Here is a 22,789-nt window from a genome sequence, read left to right on the forward strand (position 1 = left end):
TGAGTACCCAGTTTAGTCCCGATTTGTTTTTAATGTGTATTTTGGGCCTCGAGGGCTCGCATAAAAGACAATATGTTTGATTTCAATTGGTTTTTGACATGAATGTTATATGATATGAAATGTATGTTTATTTGATCTGTAAACTCCGATAATACTCCTTAACCCTGTTTCGGTGATGGATACGGGTTAAGGGTGTTACACTAAATGTTGTAATAAATGGAGGAGCACTTTGTTCTTTAGATTCTTCATTATATAACCAACATTCTATTCAAAATTAAGGAAAGACGTTCAGTGGAGACGAACAAATATTCAGTAAAGTAGATTAGTTTTAGGCTAGGTTTTCTTTTAGAATAATTTTTTACTTTTTTATTTATTTTCTTTTTAGATGTTATTCTAATTGTTAGATTGAATTTCTATTTTTCGATTAAACTTTTCATTCGAAGAAGACTAAGACTTCGTGATCAACCAGGTTCCGATAATAAGAATTTTCTCCACTCAATCATATTTTTATATTTTCTTTTGTCATTTATTTGATCAAATATTTGTTTATTGACGAGAATGAGTTATGTGAACATCTTTTATGAATTAATTGGTTAATCGGTTATTTGATTAGTTTTGATTCTAATTCAATTGTGAGTTGTTATTCGATTTCTCCAAATAATTAAAATACTAGAATTGACACTTCTAGTAGAATATCTAGGCAGATGAGACCAAAAGGGTATTTTGTCGTGTATCGACCTAGTCAAGTTGTGCCCCTTGAGTGAGGCTGAAAGGGTTTCTTAGATGGTAATTCTTAAGTAGGATGAGACAGAAAAGGTATTTCTGGGTAAAGGTAGTAACAATTCAAAGGGTATCGATTTAGTCAAGTTGTGCCCCTTGACTTTCTTGCTCTGAATTTCCCAAAATGCAGCTCACCCCATTTCTTCTTGTGCAGCTTATAAAAAGAACCTTGGCGTGGGATTTTGGTGAAGCTACAAATGGAAGCAACCGAGTGATGAAGGCATAAGGGATGGTTGGTGGTCGCTGACAAATGATAGGGACATGGTCATAGGCAAGGACGGATCCGAGATTTTACTCCAAGGGGGCGAAACTTCTAAATTCAAACGATTTTTTTAACGTAAAAAAGTGTCAATTCTTCTAAAAAAACTTGAAGACTGTAATAATATATTAAACAACAACATATTAGGAAAAAGAAAAAATAATAAGTCAAATAAATAAAGAACGTAATTTATGCAAAAATATTTATCGAGATGTCTTTTGTATAAGGAGCAGAAAGGAAGGTAATTTGTATTTTTTTACTTTATGCTCTCAGTCTCGGCATCAACTCCTTTCTTTCTCTCGGCAGTGTCGACACCTTACCAGAGGAAGATAATCCCTTAGCAAGAAATGCAAATCAAAATACAAGAAATTCACTAACCTAATATGTATGGGTATGGACCAAATCAATTAATTCTGTAATTTAGCTTTGAAGTTCACATTGGGTCTTTAAATTTAGTTTTCAAAGCCCATCATACATTAATATTTAATTATTATTATTAAAGTTGTATAATTAAAAATTGAAAAATACTTTATTAATATAAAGTATAATCTTATGGATTAAGGAGGCGAATTATATGAAATACAATTTGCCAATGGGGCAAATGTTATACAATGTAAACACCAAATCTAAAATACATGATAAATTATATATAAAATTTTAAAATCTGACTCTTAAATCCATCCCTAGTCATAGGAGGGTTTGTGACAGTGAGAGAGTGGCAGATGAGAGCTGGTTACTGGTGGTAAGAGTGATGGGAGTGTAGGGACCAAATTGTAAAACTTGAGGGGTCCTTTTGTAAATTTTCCATTTTTTTGTAATTTTGACATTATGTAACAAAAATGTATAGTAAATATTTATAATTAAATAAACCCAAAATGGATGAGCCTAAGTGTCAATAGAATACTAATAAGCCCAAATCAAATTGGGCCTTAAGCCTTAGAAAGGCTGAACACAAATTTTGCAGTTCAAAATAAAATAATGAAATAGGTTTAATTAAATCAAATTTAATGAGCTCATCATTTGCAAATTCATTAAGCTCTTAAAATTAGATTAAATCTAAGCCTGGACAAAATTCGGTATCTACAATTCTCCTTTTTTACCCATCACTATGCAGCACATCTAAACCATATCCTTTACGCCTATGGGTTGCTTTCTATCTACACTATGCCTATGCCACACCAACAACACAAATGAGAAGGCTTGCCAGCGTCTGCAAATAATAATAAATAATTTTTATATATTGCACTTTTAAGTTGAAATATGGAGTTACGTAATTGTCTGATAAAGGTAGGTTTAGTGTGCATTACGTTTAATTGTAGTTAGTGTAAAAATAGTGATGGCATTAAGATTAGATATTGTAACAATTTTATAACGTGAGATAAAAAAGTAAGTTAAATACACCGCATTACATTCCACTGCCTATTCAAATCCACCCTCAATTATAGCCCTCATTATTCTTCTTTCAACCTAATATGCTTTTAAATATTATGGTTAAATTTTTTTAATAGTCCCTAAACTTTATAGTAGTTGTAGATTTAATCCCTATACTTTTATTTGATCAAATTTAGTCTCTATACTTCTTGAATTATTAAATTTTAGATGCTGTATTTTTCAAAATTTGAAATTTGAATCTTGACGCAGTTAAATCCATTTAGTTAAATTTAATTTAATTATTGGTCTTGTATTATGCATACAGTTGTAGATTTAACTCATTTTCTCCAATTGAATCATTCTAAATCTCTATACTTTTAGAATTTTAAAATTTCAGGTTTAACGCAAAAGATAGTTGATAATCCATTTATTAGATTATTAATAAGTAATATATGTAAATAATAAGCTAACATGACGTTATATATATATATATTAACATGTTGGCACATTAAATTTTAGAAATAAAAAAATTTATTTTATAAATTTAACAATTATTATTTAATTAGCAGTAAAATTTTACAAAAAACAAAACCAAATAAAAATATAAATGTATTTAGGAGGTATGAGATGAATTGGCAGGCTCGAGAAAAAGGGGTTGATTTATCCAATTCAATCCAGTGAAAGAAATAAGCAAACTACTGATCCCCTCACTAAAATTCCCAACCATCTATTTAATTGTTTTTAATCCTATACTCTCACCTATACATAACTTTAAAAACTTTTATATCAACATTTCATTATATAATAGTTAAGCTTATTTTTTATATATTTTATAACATCTTTTCATAAATTTGATTTTAATAATATATTTAAATTTTACGTAAAAATATATTAATCATATTTTAATAAATAAAATTACATTTATAAATTTTATTAAAAATATTATCTAAATTTTAAGACATTCGAATATCATCCTAATATTTGAGAGACATTTGAACATATTAAATTCAATACCTAAAAACCCAAACTCAAAGATGAGGAATGATAAAGCAAAAGGTACAGATATAACTACTAAGTTTGTGCTAATATTTAGGATCATCAACAGGGAAAAGAAGAAAAAGCCTATTCCACTCGTACTATGAAAAAGGTAACAAGAGCTTAATTGTAAGTTAAAAATACCAACTTCCACAAATCCTTAGTATACGGAATGTCTCAAGGCTTTCGATGCTGGGTGTAAATGTAGTCCAAATGAGCCTCTGAGATTGATCTTCTCTTCAAGCACCCATCATCTCCTACATCACAATCTTCCACCCCCATTAGTTGCTGCAAAGCATAGGAAAACAAAAAACATCAATTTTTACCTCATACAACAACATTTAGCCAAGTAGATGAAATGTATAGATATATTTTAAGCTTACATTCATTAGTTCAAAGTCCTCCCTATCTGTAACTTGACTAAGCTCTACCTCTTCTTTTCCTGCAGAAGATGCTCAACTTTAAATCCCTATATGGCAAAAAGAAGGAAGGTGAATAAGATTAAGAAGACACTCACCTTGTTTGTTTTCCAAGAAACGAGCGGATAAATGAGAAGAGGAAATTAGAATTAGAAAGAAGAGAAGAAGAGCAGTAAAAAGAAAGCTTTGCTTCATGGTTTTCAGCTTCAGACACGCTCTGCTGAAGCTCCTCACACACCTCAACGCAAATACTAGAAATCGAGGGTGGAGAGAAAGAGGGTAAGACTTTTAAGAGGGTTTAGTCACTGTCTGCCATAATGGTAAATGGTCCAAGCAAAATCCAAGAACTCTGCAAAATTCGATGGTAATATTAATGGTTAACTCTTAAGATTGTCACCAAAGTCAACCTTTTGGAGATGCTGACAGTTGTTGCCCATCATCACATGTTTTTAAAACAAGTGTAAATTATGATTGTAATGAAGTTCGTTTTTTCCTTTTTCGTTTTTCATGCTATTTAATTTGTTTGCATGGGAAAAAGATTGTGCAATCTTTATTAAACACAATGGTGTCATGCTTCCACTAACAATGGTTGGGCGACTGAGGAACCGCTTTATTTTTAGTGCTTTTCTTTTCTTAATAATGGGCTATTTTTAAAACTTGAAAAATGGTGATTATTTGCTTCTCTTTTGGATTATTTGCAGCGGGAATTAATGATTTTCTTTTTCCAAAAGAAACCCATTGCTGGGATTGGATTCTGTGCTGGCAGAGTTGTCTATTTTATCAAAAATTCTATTGAGAATTGAAACGACATTAAAATTTTTTTTTTTTTTACAAGAATGGTTGGATTATTATTAAAATAAAAATAATGCACGATCTGTAAAGCCCACACTATCTCAAAGACAAGACCTAAAAATAATAAACAAGACCTAAAATAGACAACCCAAAATGATTTCAACGGTCAGACTTAACAGCGATTTAATTGAACTCATTAATTATCCATGGACTTTGAGATAAAAAAGACAGTGTTAGTGATTATTTCGTACAAAACAGTGTTATAGAGATTAAGTGATTTGATTGGTGAAATATATAAAAAAATTATCTATTGAAAGCTTTGGTAGCTCAACAAAATATTTTAGTAAAGGTAATTAATATAAATCTTAAAAGATAAAAATATATAGAGTTTAAATTTTTTACGACTCTTGTATTGTAGATAAACATAAATCTCAATCGTTGATGTAATTTAATCTACACCATTAGATTTAAGAAAGCTTAACTATAAAAAGAGGTATTACTTCGCTCAGTTGTAAACTGTTGTAGTAATTAAATACTATTAAGAGCATTTAATCAAACACTTTATGTTTGTTATTTTTTTTGTAATTTTTCTATTTGTTTGTGACTTCTTTTTCTTTTAAGTTTACTTTTGCTTTACTTTAATACTTTAAGGAATTTTTTTATTTTACAAATATAAAATTAATGTAGAAAAATTTCAATCCAAAAAATTACCTAATACCACAAAGTTTGCTAAATTAAAATCCTAATCTCAAAAAAACATGAATAGGGATATAAGATAACGATAGTAGTACCCACGAAAATAGTCTTTAAATTTGATTAGTGGGTGCTCGGTTTTGTCCCAAAAGACATGAAGCAAAATTGATGATGACATCTCATGCTGGGATATGAGATAATGATAGTAGTACCCAGTGACCTAACTTGGATTTGATTAAAGGATGATTCTAACAACAGGTTTCCGTAGTTTGTTAGATTAGTTTAGTAATTGCAAGACTAAAGCTTTTGTTTAAAGGTCGTTTAATCAGATGTTGCAATTTTTATTTCTTTCTATGGTGCGGGTATTTGCAAGCTTATTCACTCTCTTGCTCCAAATTTCATTTGGAATTCTTTTGATTGAATCGAGAAATTGAGTTGGGATTTTTTTATAATTTGATTTGATTTTAATTAGATAATGTCACTAACCCACATTAATTCAGTTCTTTTATTTCATTGGATATTGAATTTTTTTTAAAAAAAATCATTTCTTTTAACATATAAACCTAATCTATAAATACATTTCAAATCTAAAACATATTACTTTTATTATGTTTTTACATATTTTATAATTAAATAAAAAACCTATTTATTATGTATTGTGTTTTTTTTTCTATTATTATTGTTGTTAGAACTTTTAAATTTTTAGTTATCATTATTAATATTTTCAAGTTGAATTTTTTTTTTGCTGTAATTACACAATAAGAGTTATAAAATATAAATAATTTAACATTTAATTATGTTCAATAAAGATTAAATGTGATTTATAAATTTTATAAATTATTTTTAGATAAAATATTAATTGAGATTTTATGTATAGTTAAAAAAACAAAAGAATAAATCCCAAAACTATACATGAACTATGGTTTAATGTGCAATTGTATGCATGAGTTTTGATTTTGTGCAATTTTATATATGAAATTTTAATTTGATCCAATTTTTTTGTAAATTATTAACACAATTATTGATATAACATCATTTTATGTTTATATATTGTATATATAAAAAGTTATTTTTATCGAATATAAAAATAAATTAATATATTTATTTCTTTAAATGTGTATGATTAAATCAAAATTAAAGTTTCAAGTATTTATTTGAATTGCAATTAGAGTTTCACGTGTATAATTACACAAAATTAAAGTTTATGTATATAATTGCACGCTAAATGAAAATTCATTAAAGATGAAAAAACCAAATTCAAAGTACTTTTTTGTCTAAATAATGTCAAAAAATTCAAAGTCCAAAAATAATATAAAAACTCGAACCAAACCGAATCAATTTAGTATAGTTTGTTAGTAATCAATTTTTATGTCCAGCTATTCCATTCTAATCGGAAAATGAAAAAAAAAAATCAAATACTCCAATTCAATTCAAAAAACTTAAACCGATGTGACCCCTAAAGTTGCCTCTTGGTAGAAGAGTATAAATTTGTGTACCAGTTGACAGTAGGGGGTTTAGGGTTTTGATCTCTAAGGACTTCTAACAAATTTTTTCAGATTTTCTCTTGTGACGCATTAGTAGGATTTTTGGGTCTCTGTTCTTTAGGGAAAATATAAAATGCAACAGGATTGCCCACCATCCATTTTCTGCCTAAAAAATTAAATATGGTAAAATTTCTAAAAAATGTCTTTTCAAAATTATAAAATCATAAATTAATATATATGAATTTTAAAAAAATTATAATTGAATTCTAATCTCTCATAAATATTTTTGTAAATTTGCCCCCTGTATGTTTATGACATTGTGATTGCAGGAAGTGAACAAGATGAAGTTGAGGAGTTAGTTTAAGCAACTTGATGCAAAGTTGTATCTGAAAGAACTATGAGATTTGAATTTTTATCTTGGAGTGGAAGCTGGGGGATTTGGTGATAGTGTTGTTGAACCAAAAGAAGCATATTCTTGATTTACTTCTAAGTTCAAATAGTTGGCGTGGCTGATTGAAAACTCTGCTAACTGCTATGATCAACACTTGAAAGTGTTATCACCTAAAGACCGTATATATGAATCGAAGCTCAGTGGAGGGCAACACAACGAATACTTGGGTATTTAAAATGGACATGACAAGTTATATACAGAGTTTGAATCTCAGCAACAATTTTGTTTCAATGCCAGAGTCATGTCTCAAGAAATACAAAATTTAAAGTCAAGAAACTTAACAAGTGTTCAATTACTTGGACCAAGTTCTCGGCAAAAGGCCTTATTTGGGTCCCGGGTTCATTTCAATGGGTATAAGGATTGGGTCCGCTAAAATCGAAGATATAAGTGTTGGTCAATTAATTATTGTAGTTGATAATTAGGTACTTCAAAATCAGTGATAAAATATCTAATTGAATTCATATGTAACTATTGTAGTGGGCTAAACTATCAAATGCTATCTAAACTATATATTTTCTTTAAGTTGGTACATAAATTTTTTCTCTAAATTATATTGCATTATCCAAATTAGTGGTACCTAAATTATACTCTATTATTCAAATTACTCTAATCGTTAAAATAATTCTTTGGCTAATCATTTTGTGGCATGTGGCAATTTTTAACTAAAAAATCTAAAAAAATATATTTTTCAAACTTTTAAAAAACACTTATAAAATATTCATCTCTTTTGTTCTTCACTCAAGAACTCTGGTGACGGAAAATTTAAGAATATGTTGAAAAACTCACCCAAACCCAATTTTTAAAGACAAAACTCAAATTCCAACGAACTTTTTTTTTTCATTTTTAAACCTCAATTCCGATTCATTTCTCTCCCCAATTCAAAGCTCATGTATTATTTCTCTTAAAAATAAGTTTTCCTTATTTTTTTTGTACTCTTTATATAAAATATTTAAAGTTGGGTAAGCCTTTATAATGTAAAAACCCAAATGATGCATGAAATCAAAATACTAGGAAGAATCTGAGTAAAAGAAAAGTTATCTAATAGTTAAAAAGGTGCATTCAAAGAGAAGAAAGAATCGTGGAAGAAAAAACGTAAAAAGTTGAAAAGTTTTAATTAAATTAAATTTATTTTTACAATTTAATTTAAGTCTTTTCTCTTAATTTAATCTTAATTTTAGTTTAAAAATGACGTGTGTCTCGTAAAATGATTAGTTAAGAGGTCTTTTTAATGGCTAGGGTAATTTGGGTAACAAATTATAGTTTATGTATTATTTTAGGTAATAAAGTATAGTTTAGGTACTACTTGCGGCCAAAATAAAGTTTAGGTGCCAACTTAGGAAAAATATATAGTTAAAGTATCATATTGTGATTTAAGCCATTTTGTATTGTACTCTTTTTTTCCTTAATTTAGGTTTCGTCCCACTGAATTTTCATGGTGAGGTTTTTAATGAGGTAGCTATGCGTAATATAGAAAAGTGTATTCTTTTTCCTTCACTAATAATTTTTTTCTCACAGAGTTTTTATATTAGTAAGGTTTTATAGTTAAAGTGTATTGGGTAGCCCGACCCATGAACACCTCTAGTTGCTTGTAATCAAGACTCACTGATTACACCAATTCATTGATGGGTTGATTACTGTGCCACCATGAGTTATCGTTGGTGATGATGGTGTTTCTGTTGAAAATTCAACGTACGTCCAGTACGAGCATCAAGATTCGGCTTTATTGGCATGGATCCTTTCCACAATATGTTCTTCGCTACATAATTAATTAATTGGTAGTTCATCTTCTGCGTATGAACATTGGGAGGCTCTGACGAGAATCTTTGGCACTCAATCCACGACCAAAGCCATGAGGTACAGATCTTTCCTTCATCATTTCAAGAAAAATGAACTTTCTATGTCAACGTACTTGACCAGAATTAAACATTTGTGTGATTGTTTGGCTGGTTGTGGTCAACATGTGTATTTGGAGGAGCATCAATTTGCAATTCACAATGGTCTCCCTCTAGAGTTTGACTATGTTGTGTTAATAATTACAATAAGCCATGTACCGTTTGATCTGCATTTGGGGTAGGGATAACAAATGGTGAGGAGAGAGAACGAAAAGAAAGAAAGCAAAAAGAATAAGGAAATAAAAATAAATTAAAAGATAGAAAAATACCTGAAAAAGCATTATTTTGTTAACATTTAACGATAAAGTGACTGGTTTGATCCATTTTTCTAATGGCAGGACTAAATTAACAAAAAAAAATTGAGTGATCAAAATAAGAATGACTAAAGAGACAATTTACCCAAAAAATTATGACAAGATATGTCACGCAAACAAAAAGTATGTCTCATTTATGCATTTTAAAAAAACATGAATGAAAAACATTTTTACTGATGTGATACTTCACTAGATTTGACCATGGGCCGAGTTGGGCTGATGAAAAATTTTAGGCCTGGTTTTTAGCCCTAGTCCAACCTATCGCAAAAAATGAGCTTAAAATTCTACCTAAGTTCAACTCAGATTAAAAATACTAAACCCAAATTTGACTCGGTCTATCCATATAATTTTTATATAAAAACAAATTTAAAAAATATAATACATCAAATACATTAAAAACATTAAAATATATGTTTCCTAACAAATTGAAAATACATTAAAAAAACTTTATACTTAAATAACACTATGATAGTTGCAACTTAGCAAGCAAATGTCTCTATCATAGTAGAAAAATTCATAATAAAATAAGAGTTATACAATATCCTAAAAATAACAATAAAATAGTAGCAATATAATAACAAAATGACAGTAGTAAAGAAAGTTTAGGCTGATTTATGTCAGACCTAGACAAAAAAAATCCTACTTGGGGCCCGAAGCATTACCTATTTTTTGTCCAAGCCCATCTTTCAAGCTTATCTTTTTGCCCAAACCTTCCCACTTTTCGAGCAAGCCTTTAGGCCTGAGCGGGTGGCTCGGCCTATGATCAGGTCTATTCTTCACCAAAATTGAGTTGTTTTCCTTTTACTATTTTTTTCCTCAAATTATGATATCTAACAAAAAGAATAAATGATCCTAAAAATTAAAGTTTTTAAGCACCAATAAAATTTCATCACATCATCAAATTTTAAAAATATGAATATATTGTAACACCTATACTCGACCTGATTGTTAGGTTTGAGCTACAAGATGCCACATTCATTGCTAGAGCAAATATAATCAATTTCAATTCAATTTAACAGCTAATACATATTATTTACATCATAACATCATTACAAAATGACTTACAATTATATACGAGCTTAAAAAAGCTCTTATAATAACCTGGGGTTGAATAAGGACTAAAATGTAAAATTCTAAACTATTGGGTTGACATCGTGACTTCAAGGTTTCCAAGACATGATGTTGCCACTTGTTTGACAAAATCTAATAAACTGCAACTTAGCTTTCAACCAAATCAACATCTAAACTTCAATCAACATACCAAATAACCATTTGACACAAATAAACATATATGCCACAAGCCATACAACATTTCATTCATGGAACCAACATACCAAAACACTACTTGTCAATACTTGTATGATCATTTACATCACATACTTCTTTAACATCATATTAACTATAGAAATGCCTTTACAATCGTATAGTTAATTTCAAATCTACATTTACCATTTTAAGTCTTAACATGACCATTCACACTATAAATTGACTCAACCTTAGTTACATGTCATATTTCAAAACATAAAGGAACTATACAAGCTTTGCTGAGTTGAGAGTTGAGATTTGGATGTTGAATCATCCTCAAGACTTCAAGCCTGTGCATGGAATAAACTAATCGTAAGTTGAGCAATAAAGCTTAGCGGTATTTTCATGATTCAAGTCATAAAAGCAAAAACATTAACATAATATGAATGAAATCAAAGCATAATTCAAGTTTCCACCTTTTCATAACATGCATATACATATATATCAATCATACTATATTACAATCATCAACTCAATATAAATATGCCATGTAAAACTTTTAGCTATAAAAAATAAATTCATTCCCATTACAATTCATACCTTTTGACCATATCCATATTTAATTATTTCTTACTTTACTTTGTCATCCCGGGTTACCCGGCGACGATGACTTTTAGAATTCGAATGTTCTACCATCCTAAATGGCCCGTCAATGATGGCTTTTACCAACTACTTATTCTACCATCTCGAATGGCCCAGCAAGGATGGCTTTTACCAACTGCTTTTTCTATCATCTCAGATAATCTGGCAACGATGGTTTTCACTATATACACACTTTACCATCCCAAGTGGCCCGACAATGATGGTTCACACTATTTTGATATTCTACTATCCCGAATGACCCAACAATGATGGCTTTCACTATTTGTTTATTCTACCATCTCGGATGGCCTTATCCCGAATGGCGCAACAATGATGGTTTCCACTATTTACATATTCTACCATCCCAGATGACCCGACAACGATGGCTTTCATTTTTTGCATATTTTACCATCTCGAGTGACCCGGCAACGATGATTTTCAATCACTATATCGATGACTCTATGGCATGCCAACTAAACTCGACTCTGGTCTAGAAAGTTAGTAGAGTAACCAATATCCAGCTACCTATCATTTCATATTCAATATTATAATTCCATACCAATTTCCTCCTCAACCATATTATGAATTATTTAACAAGTTATAATATGCTTGTTTCCACTATTTTCAATTCAGATCAAATTCTCAATATTTAGTATCACCAAACATGAAACAATTTATGAGATAATTAATCATCTTACCTCAATAGCTAGTATGCAACAAATCATGCATATCTATTGAACTCAAATCATAAAACTACAAATCGAATTTCTCTCGACACTCGTCAATGGCTCTTGCTTTTCCTTTCTCTCACGACAGCCCAATGTCGTCTTTAGCTACGTTTGATAATTCAATGATAAAAATAATATTAGTTTACACCCAATTCTCAACCAAATACATAATCACTCAATTTTACATTTTATTCAATTTAGTCACTATATCAAGATATGCATATTTCTCAATATCTAACATCAAATTAAAATCCTATTTCACATTCTCTCATTAGGTACCCTATATTTTCTATTAATAACATAATTTCATGATAAATTTTCAATTTATTCAATTTAGTTCTTAATGTTACAAAGTTATCTAACAAACTTAATCGACTTTACAATTTAGTCCTTATCGTGATCTAAACTTAATATCTATCAATTTCAAACTTAATTTATCAATTTCTCTTTAATAACAACTTGCTAAAAACTTAACAATTGAACAACGGGCTAGCTACAACAAAATCCCATGACCATAAATTTATAAAAATTACAAGAAAAAAACTTGATTACTTTAAAGATTTTACAATGGCCGAATGTTTGAATGGTTTGAAGCTTTTCTTTCTCGCTTACTGTGGTAGACGTTGGAGGTAGATGATGAGAATGTTTCTTTTTATCTTTCCTTCCAGCCTCCAGGCTTCGACTAATATATTTATATACCTTAATTAATATTAGTTTAGTTTAATTTAATTAAGTTTAATTAGTTAAATTATATTAAATATACATAATTAATTTTTAATTTAAACAAAGCGAAATCCATCATCCACTAACTTCAAAAAAACATTCATCTAAAAACCATTTTGGTACTTCGGATTAATTATTATTTAGGTACCCAAGTATTTTCTTGATTAAAACTCAATAGCGATACTTTTATAATTTAATCTTTAAACTTTAATTAGCTATTTTCTTGGTTAAATTACTTAATTGATCTTTATAATATTTTTATGATAATTTTGTAAATATTTCCTTTGTACCTTTACGAACCTGATTTATAGAAATGAAATTTCGAAGTTACATTTTCCGACACCACTGAAAATCGAGTCGTTACAATTATTATTATTATTATTATAGACTCATCCATATTTAACCTACTTCCCAATTCTAATTAAATTATTTTAAAACAAAAGTAATTAAAATAAAAAAATTAAATAACATATAAACTTTAAAAATTACACTATTCTTATTATTAGAGTTTCAATGCAATAAAATTGTTACTTTTCATAAATGTATGTAAAATACAATTCTTCACTTTTGCAACAAAAAAGTAAATTTCATTAAATTAGATTAAAGCTCCCACAAATAATAAACTAACATCAATAAATAAGTAAAAATAAAAGAGAGAACACATTTTAAGTCATAACTTTAGTAGAAGTTTTTTCACAAAGTTTACTTGAGATTAGTGAGATTCACAATTGGGAAAATGAAATTTGAGTTTCTAAATAGTGAGATTGTATTTTAGTTTTTATTATGAATGAAATTGTTGTTTGATAAATTTTTTTTAATAATATCATTATTTTATTAATGATAAGGATAAACAGTAGGATAAAAAATTGTAAAAAAAAAACCTTAATTTCAAAAATCATATAATTTATTAATAGATAATTTTTTATTTTAATTTTTTATGTAATAATTTAATTATAGTTGGAGGGTAGGTTGAATATAGATAGGTGTATAATAATAATTTTTTGTTTTTAAAATTTAATAATGTAGCTAAATTTTATTACTGACTAAAAACTTTAGTTTAAGGCCCTGCTTAATAAAGTGTTTGAAAATTTTTAATCAATTAAAAATTAATATTTTCAGCAACTTAATTTTTTAAACACGTTGTAACTCACCATGAAAACTATTCGAAAATTTTTTTTCTACAAAAAATATAGAAAATGATAAGTAGATAAGAACTTACTTATCACATAATAGAAAATAAATTCAATTGCTATTTTTTTATTTAAAATTATATTATTCTTTATCAAACAATCTAATTATATTTAGTATTTAATTTTAAATAATTTACTAAACAAATTTTATAACTTAAATTTAATACTTAATTTTTCAATACTTAATTTTTTAATATTTATTTTTCCAACATTTATTTTTTGAGTTTTTTTTTAATTTACCACCCATTACATAAGCTTACATAAAAAAAAAGTGATATGGAAGTCATTTTAAATATTTTTTTAAGTAAACATTTTAAATATGAAAAAGAATCAATCTGATGAAAGAATATCTAGGAACTCCAAAGTTTTGTCATCCAATTTGATGCAACGATGGATGAGACTTCACCGTAACAGAGCTTTGATATTATTTATTTAAGTTCTAATTATTCCATCACAATGTGTCGTGGGTAGTAGATAAATCTGTGATTATTATGCATACAATATGGGAATTAACCTATTAAATAAGACTCATTTGATCCGTTTGAATTAGTTCGATTCGTAAAATTTATAAAAAAAATTTATCTACTTAAAACTTTAGTGGCATAAAATACTCTAGTAAAACTAGAGTTATCAGTATAATTAATGTAAATTTCAATAGATAAAATGTTAGAATTTAAATATCTTATTACTCTCAATTATGGATAAACTTTAATCTTGATTGTCGATGTAATTTAATCTATATCGTTAGATCTGAGGAATTTAACTATAAATATAAACCTCCCTCTTTATTTGTAATAATACCATTGTACTTGGTTCTATTCTTGAGTTATATATTAAATATGGATCATTTTCTTGTAGTCTTTTAATTTTCTGATTATTCTTTTGTTTTGAAATCACTTTTAACTGTATTTTTCGATACTTTAAAAAAAATTAAGAGAATTCTCAATTGTTGAATCTTTTAAGTTTACTAAATTCATTTGAATTATGAGCAAGTCATTTTTTATAACAAGATATATTAAATATTATTTTTATCACTGTTAAATATTATCTTCTTTGTTCATATCCGAACGTAAAAATTTATCCCCGCACGACTTGAAATCAATTTTTAATACGATATGTTATTTATATCATTAATAAATATCATATTCTTTGTTCTTATCCAAACTCAGAAATTTGTGGACTTTGATATTTATTTATGTTATTTCTGATTGATTCAATCGCAAATATTAGAGATACGTACACGGTGCACATATATAGGGGCAATTTTTTTTATTAAATCATATATTAAATATTATTTTTATGAGTTAGAGTTATAGATCAATAGGATATTATTACAGTCATGAAATTATTAATATATTTTCCTATACATAAATTAAGTTATATTTTTATGATGATTTTTTTATTTTTTTAATACAATAAATTAATAAAATTTTTATTATCATATAATTTAAACAAAAAAAACATTATGAATGATAAACAATTAATTTACCATAATCAAAATATCAATTATAATTTTTTTTCATCCACGAAGTGAAAATATTATGTTGTTTGTTTCTATCCGAAAAAAAAAATTGTCTCGACTTTCATAATAATTATGCAATTTCTAATGTATGATATATTAAATATTATTTTTTATTATTAATTTATATATTTATATATTTATTTTAAGTGTATTATTGAGCTGATAACATAGGTCAATTGAATACTAATTCAGTTATAAAATTATTAAAATATTTTTTTATATACAAGTTAAATTATATTTTTTAAAATTATTTTTATTTTTTATATACTAAATTAATAAAAATTTAATCATAATAAATTTAAATTCATAATACCATACATGATAAATAATTAACTTTACCATTGTAACTAAATATTAATTCAATTTTATGTCAACTTCAATAACTGTATTTGGTAGAGAAATTTTTTTCAGCAAAATTGGTGTATCATAAATCTAATAAATATTATCGAGTCAAATTCTTTTGTAGCTATTACCAAGATTTTGACCCCCTTGCAATAACATGATCCGGAATTGTAAGGACTTGTAGTCTTGTTTATATTTATCGTGAAACTAATATGTATTTGGATTTTTTGACGAATTGAGCATTCCAAGAGCCTTTTGATATAACTAAGCTGGTTTATCATCCAAGAATCTTACCAAAATTTTTTCAGAAGAACATGATTGATGTAGCCAGAGATAAAGCCATTATTACTTAAAGTGGTCTTGGACCGGTACTATGTAAAAAAAATAAATGTTATCTTCTTTAATGAAATAAAAAAAAATTGTCTGGACTTTCATATTATTTATTTATTTTCTAATTTATTCAATCGAAAGTATAGATATGTGCACATATATATTCAAAGACTTGGAGTCAATTTTTCTTGGAGTCAATTTTTTTATACATTAATATTAAATATTATTTTCGTTGTTGATATGGGAACTTGAAACTTGTCTGGACGTTAATGTTATTTATTTAATTCCTAATTTATTCTCTATATCTTTTATACTATTAATAAAAATTTTAATCTGATAATTTAATAGCAAGTATGAGTATAAAATTTAATTTTTAAAAAAATAAAATTTTAATATTAAATTTTTTTCACTAATATGATAACTTTGACATGTTATAGAAAAATAATAATATCATGATAAATAATTGAAGTGTATTTAATATACTTAATATTATATATTTACTTATTTCAATTTTATTTTACTCACAAGTTAGACTATTTTTTTTTGAATTTGTATTGTTATTATTATTAGTTTCAAACTTTGTTTCGTTATTTATTGTAAGTTATTTTTAAATACATACTCATATTCTAAATACATGGTTCCCACACATATACACATGTAATAGGATTTCTAGTATGGATAATGTCACCAGTTGAGTTGGTGTCACAAGTCAATTCGACACAAATTCACAATTGATGACAACATCATGATATACAATTGTAGTACATTTAATATTGTTAATATGATATATTTATATGTTTAAATTTTATTTTACTTACAATTTAGTCTAATTTTTTTATTTTAATATCATACATATTTCATGTGATATTATGGTTGATTAGTTTCGAACCATACATTTTATTATTTATTATATGTTATTTTTAAACACATATTTATTTTTTAAATTCGTAGTTTTTACATGTATATGCATGTAATAGGATTTCTAATATATATTAAAAGGTAGACTGAATTAATGTCACCCATTAATCAAGTCTTAAATTAATTAAAAAAATTACTAAAAGCCCATTGTTTAATATTTATTTACCCGAAATTGGGGGAAAGGCTACGGAAAGTAAAGTTTAGTTTTTATTAAGATATGAAATATTCCTTTTATCATGTTAATCTCTTAACTAAAATATATTATAAAATGATATAATTGGAAAAATAAATCAATATAAACAATTATTTTCTTTTAACTTTTCATGGTTTAAGCAAACAAATGTCATCAAAAATCATTAACTTTTTACGCATAAATTTCGAGTCAAAAGTTGACTTAAAAATTTTTGGAGTCAAATTTATTGATTATTTTGGAAAAGAAAGTTACAACCTCTAGACTTCTTTACAGAGAAAACTTCTTTGATTCTTCTTTTTGGTTTAAGTTTGATCCAAGGATAATTTAACTTAATTTTAGATGGATGTGGATTTGCTTCAAGTGTCGTCATGATTTGCTATTAAAATGAGTTTGAACCTTCTTTCTTCAATTCTTTTATTTACTCCTCAACCCATAAAAATAGAAAGATTATACACTTCAACTCACGTTCTCTTGTATTAACAATAATGCCCATGCCAATTAAGCTAATTATTATTATTTTAATTAGTAATAATATAAAATTATAATATTTATTCCTTAATTAAGGAAAAACAATTATGATACAGATATAATATCATTATTTTCCCTTTCTTAACGTTCCTTTTTACTTTACTTTCCTTTCCTTTATTTTCCATTACAATTATTTACCCTACCAGAATTTGTTTACTATTATGAATATAAACTAAAAGGAAGTCAAATTTATAATTGTTAAATATTAAAAATTCATATGAAGCCAATTTTTATATGAAACAATCAATCTGATTAGTTAATACGAATACCAAATTCTATCATTGAGACATCCCAACCTACCTTTTATCCTATATCAAAAATTGTCATCAACAAGGCAAAGAATCCACCAGCTTCAATTGATATCATTGCTACCCACATAATTGGCCGGGCTAGAACACAGCCATTTTATTTTAGAAAGCAAAGAAGACTGTGTTACAAGGATAGAGGGTCAAAATTAAAAGCAAATTATGACCTGAAAATTTTGGATACATAATATTAATGACAAAAAGGGGGTTAAAGTTGTGATTGAAGTTAAATGAGTGTGTTTATTTTTGTGGTTTTGATGATAAGGAGGTGGATTAGTTGTAAGATTTAGATAGAGTTGAAGAACACACAAAAGCCAATCATAAAAAAGGTAGGGTTAATTTCATCTCAAAACTTAAATTTATTGAATTATTTAAAATTAAGATCAAATTGATATAATATATAAATTTAAAAATTAAATGCATTATTATATCAATTAGAAACTCTAAAAATTCTTCGTCCAACTTAATACAATTATAGGATTTTACTAAAACGGATCTGATAATCTAAACATCAAATAAATTTGATTTACCCTCAATAAATAAGAATATGTAATGAGAAATATTGGGATATTATATTAAATTTTAGGTGAATATTTACTTAAAATTAATTAATACTACCTTCATTCCAGTAAAGTTGTCATATATTAGTGATAAAAATTTGAGAAGATTATATTTTAATAATTTCCAATGAAGTAGTTTATTAAATATATATTCTATAAAAATTAATTAATTAAAATATTTTAAATAATAGAGATCAAAGTTTACTAAAAAAAGTCAACTATGACATTTTTAATGGGACATTTAATATTTTTACTTTAATATTAAAATTAAGGGGTTTTATGGGTAAAAATTATAATTTAGGGACTTATTTAACTACAAATTTAATATAAGGACTTGTTTAAACAAAGTGTAGTAGTTTAAGAGGTCTTTTTAGTATATTAACTTTTTTTATTTCTTTTAAATATTTTTTTATTAGAAAATATTTAATAATCTATCAGTGGAGTTTTTAAACTTACAAGTAAGGTTAAATGATTAACAAGTATTCTAGGATATAATAAATATTTTAAAAAAACACACACACATTACAATTTTTTATTTGTGTTATTTAGTTAAAGGAAATATGCATTACTTATACTTACATATTATTTGGTTTGGTTTCCTTTTATTACTATATTAATATATCTTTAATTATTATTCAATTTTATATTTTATGATTTGAGTTATCAATTTGATTTAATGCTTGTAATAATGAATTATATTAGAGTTATTGTAAATTAGAAAAAAGAATTGAATAGCCGATTGAGTTTTAGTTCGATTGTTATGAGTATTGTTGTTAATGTGGAAGGATGTGGATTTGAGTGCATTAAAATACATTATCCTTCAATTTATGGATTGGGGAAGGATTATGAGTAATTCTAAATATTTTATATATAAAATAAAAAAAACCAGATATGGATAATGAAATTGTTAAAAAAATAATTTGAATATTTTTTAAACTAATGCCACTAAATGCTTACCAACGTTTCCCTAAATAATTTCATTAAAATAATAATTAGGGTGAATTTAACATTAAGGAGCACTTTTATAAAAAAACACTTTTAAGTAAAAACTATAATTTTCTATTTTGCAAGACAGTTTTTACCCCAAAAATATTTTTTTTAAAATCAAAAAAACATTTTATTTAACAATATTTTTGTCACAAACTTACATATTTAAAAATCCAAAGGTGCTTTATTTGCTAGTGTTGGGGTTATTACACTAATCCGTACATATTTAAATGATAAAAAAGTATAGACTCACAAATAAGATCCATAATTAAAGCCTTCCCCTTGCTTATAAATAGCTTTATAACCTTCAAAGCTTTTCATCCCAAAAACATCAGATAAAAGAAAGCTCCCAAAAATCAAAGGAAATGGTTCTTCCATCCGCTTTTCCACTTCTTTTATTATGCATTGTGTTTTTAATGGTAATTTTTAGTTTTTCAAAGATGTGACATATTACAATCCATATCAACCAAAGTTTTCTTTAACTAACTCTAGCTTCTTCTTCTTCTTTTAGTGTGGAAAAGGCAATGCAGGAAGGGATTTGGAAGAAAAATATGCTACAGCTTACTTTCACAAAACTTCTGATTCTGCAAATCACTTTGATGGAGGTGATGTGAAGAATTTGGAAGACAAATATTCTACGGCTTACTTCCACAAAGCTTTTGATGCTGAAAATCTTGATAGAGAAAAGGAGGTGACGAGTTTGGAAGACAAGTATGCTACGGCTTACTTTTACAAAACTTCTGATTCTGAAAGCCATGGCGAAGGGAAAGAAGTGAAGGGTTTGGAAGATAAATATGCTAATATTTACTTCCACAAAACTTCTGATTCTGAAAGCCATGGCGACGGGAAAGAAGTGAAGGGTTTGGAAGATAAATATGCTAATCTTTACTTCCACAAAACTTCTGATTCTGAAAGCCATTGCGAAGGGAAAGAAGTGAAGGGTTTGGAAGACAAGTATGCTACGGCTTACTTTCACAAAACTTCTAATTCTGAAAGCCATGGCGAAGGGAAAGAAGTGAAGGGTTTGGAAGACAAGTATGCTACGGCTTACTTTCACAAAACGTCTAATTCTGAAAGCCATGGCGAAGGGAAAGAAGTGAAGGGTTTGGAAGACAAGTATACAACGGCTTACTTTCACAAAACTTCTGATTCTGAAAGCCATGGCGAAGGGAAAGAAGTGAAGGGTTTGGAAGACAAGTATGCTACGGCTTACTTTCACAAAACTTCTAATTCTGAAAGCCATGGCGAAGGGAAAGAAGTGAAGGGTTTGGAAGACAAATATGCTACTGCTTATTTTCATCAAACTTCTAATTCTGAAAGCCATGGTGAAAGGAAAGCAATGAAGAGTTTGGAAGACAAATATTCCACAGCTTACTTTCACAAAGCGTTTGATTTGGAAACAAAATCTCTGCAGCAATCTTCTGAAATGGAGAATCACAACATGGAACATCACCACAACCACCATAATCATGTTGGAAGTGCAGAGATAGGCTTGTTTACCATAGATGAACTACGTGGCTTTAACGTAGGGAAAAAATTGCCCATCTTTTTCCCTATCAAAAACCACTCTCTTTACCCTCCTTTCTTACCCAAAGAAGTCGCTGACACCATCCCTTTTTCATCTTCACAACTCTCCAATATTCTACAATTCTTCTCAGTTTCTCCAAACTCTCCAAAAGGCAAAGCCGTTCAAGATACACTCATAAAATGCGAACTTGAAGCAGCTCAAGGGGAGACCAAAATCTGTGCTACCTCGTTAGAATCTTTACTTGATTTCCTAAGCAACGCGTTTGGACCCGAGGTTGATTTCAAGTTCATCAGCACAAGGCACCCAACAATCACAACCCCAATATTTCAAAATTACACAGTTTTGAAATCTCCTCGAGAGATTGAATCTCCAAAGAAGGTGGCATGTCATCCAATGCCATATCTTTATGCAGTTCATTTTTGCCACTTTGATGCCACTGAGACCAAAGCTTTCAGACTCCAACTAGTTGGTGACATTAGTGGAGATAAAGTCGATGCTCTTGTTGTTTGCCATATGGATACTTCTGGTTGGAGCACCGATCATGCTGCTTTTCGCATGCTTGGTATTAAGCAAGGAAACGCTGTTTGCCATGTCTTTTCTCAGGGTAATCTTGTTTGGATTCAGCCACCGGTCGTCACTGTGAGTGCCATGTAAATGTTTGGCTGTTCGAAGGAGCTCTCATTTGCTTCAAGTAGTTTCGTTCATGGTATGCTAGTTCCTTCTTTCTATCTGTACTAACTATCAAGTAATTAAGCAATAAAATTATGTATCTTGGTTCTCAAGCAAAAAAAAAAAAAAGGCAGAGGCTCTATTCTTCCAGGATTTTATGTTGATATATTATGCAAAAAGTCGTGGGGAAATTAACTACACCAAATTGGAGGATTAACTTAAAAATTAAAATCTAACATTTTATCTTAATCGATGGCCCCTGTTCTCTTTTTTTTTTTTTTAATTTCTAAGTGCCTCATCTTCGTTTTCAGTTGTTCTCTACAGTTATAAGAATAGTAGAGAGTGGCTATACGGATGATGATTGGTTACTCTTCTCCTGTTCAAATAATAAATAATAAGAAACAAAATCTATGATAAATAAATAATAAAATTATGATGCACTATAAGTGAATGACTAATCATCCTTAAATAAAATAAAAATAGTGAAGGATTTATAAGAAAATATTAATAAATTTGTTCAAACATAATAAAATAATAATTAATTATAAATAAATGCTAAAACTCGAGATCTTAGACTTTATACCTTAAAATTCGAGAGTTATTAATATTTATTTATAATAATTGCATTTAATGTTTAAATAAAATTATTAGTATTCATTTACAAGTTTCCATATTTTTTGTTTAATTTAATGATGATGTGTCATGCTATTATTTATTAATAGTGCATAAAATTTATATACTAAGAGTACATCAAATATTATTCCACAGGGGCGAAGCCAAGGGGGCTGGTAGGGGCTCCGGCCTCCCTAAACTGTAAAATTACTATTTAGGCTCTTATAATTTTTTAAAAATTTTAAATTAATAAAGGTAAAATTTTACTTTGGCCCCC

At 27.7% G+C, this 22,789-nt stretch overlaps 2 protein-coding genes across 2 annotated transcripts; one reads left to right on the forward strand and one right to left on the reverse strand.

Annotated features, from left to right (window-relative positions):
* Positions 1 to 3,390: 3,390 nt before the first annotated feature.
* Positions 3,391 to 4,265, reverse strand: LOC107956525 (putative phytosulfokines 6). Its single transcript, XM_016892152.2, has 3 exons — positions 3,963 to 4,265; positions 3,829 to 3,887; positions 3,391 to 3,733 (listed from the first exon to the last, which is right to left on the reverse strand). The coding sequence occupies exons 1-3, from the start codon at positions 4,057 to 4,059 to the stop codon at positions 3,623 to 3,625; spliced, it is 267 nt and encodes an 88-aa protein (XP_016747641.1). The 5' UTR covers positions 4,060 to 4,265; the 3' UTR covers positions 3,391 to 3,622.
* A 15,748-nt stretch (positions 4,266 to 20,013) lies between these two features.
* LOC107953294 (BURP domain-containing protein 14) lies at positions 20,014 to 22,031 on the forward strand. The gene is made up of 2 exons (XM_016888545.2): positions 20,014 to 20,122; positions 20,215 to 22,031. The coding sequence occupies exons 1-2, from the start codon at positions 20,069 to 20,071 to the stop codon at positions 21,883 to 21,885; spliced, it is 1,725 nt and encodes a 574-aa protein (XP_016744034.2). The 5' UTR covers positions 20,014 to 20,068; the 3' UTR covers positions 21,886 to 22,031.
* The last annotated feature ends 758 nt before the right edge of the window (positions 22,032 to 22,789 follow it).

The sequence above is a fragment of the Gossypium hirsutum genome, chromosome A07 (genome assembly GCF_007990345.1).
Source record: "Gossypium hirsutum isolate 1008001.06 chromosome A07, Gossypium_hirsutum_v2.1, whole genome shotgun sequence".
Taxonomy (NCBI): domain Eukaryota; kingdom Viridiplantae; phylum Streptophyta; class Magnoliopsida; order Malvales; family Malvaceae; genus Gossypium; species Gossypium hirsutum.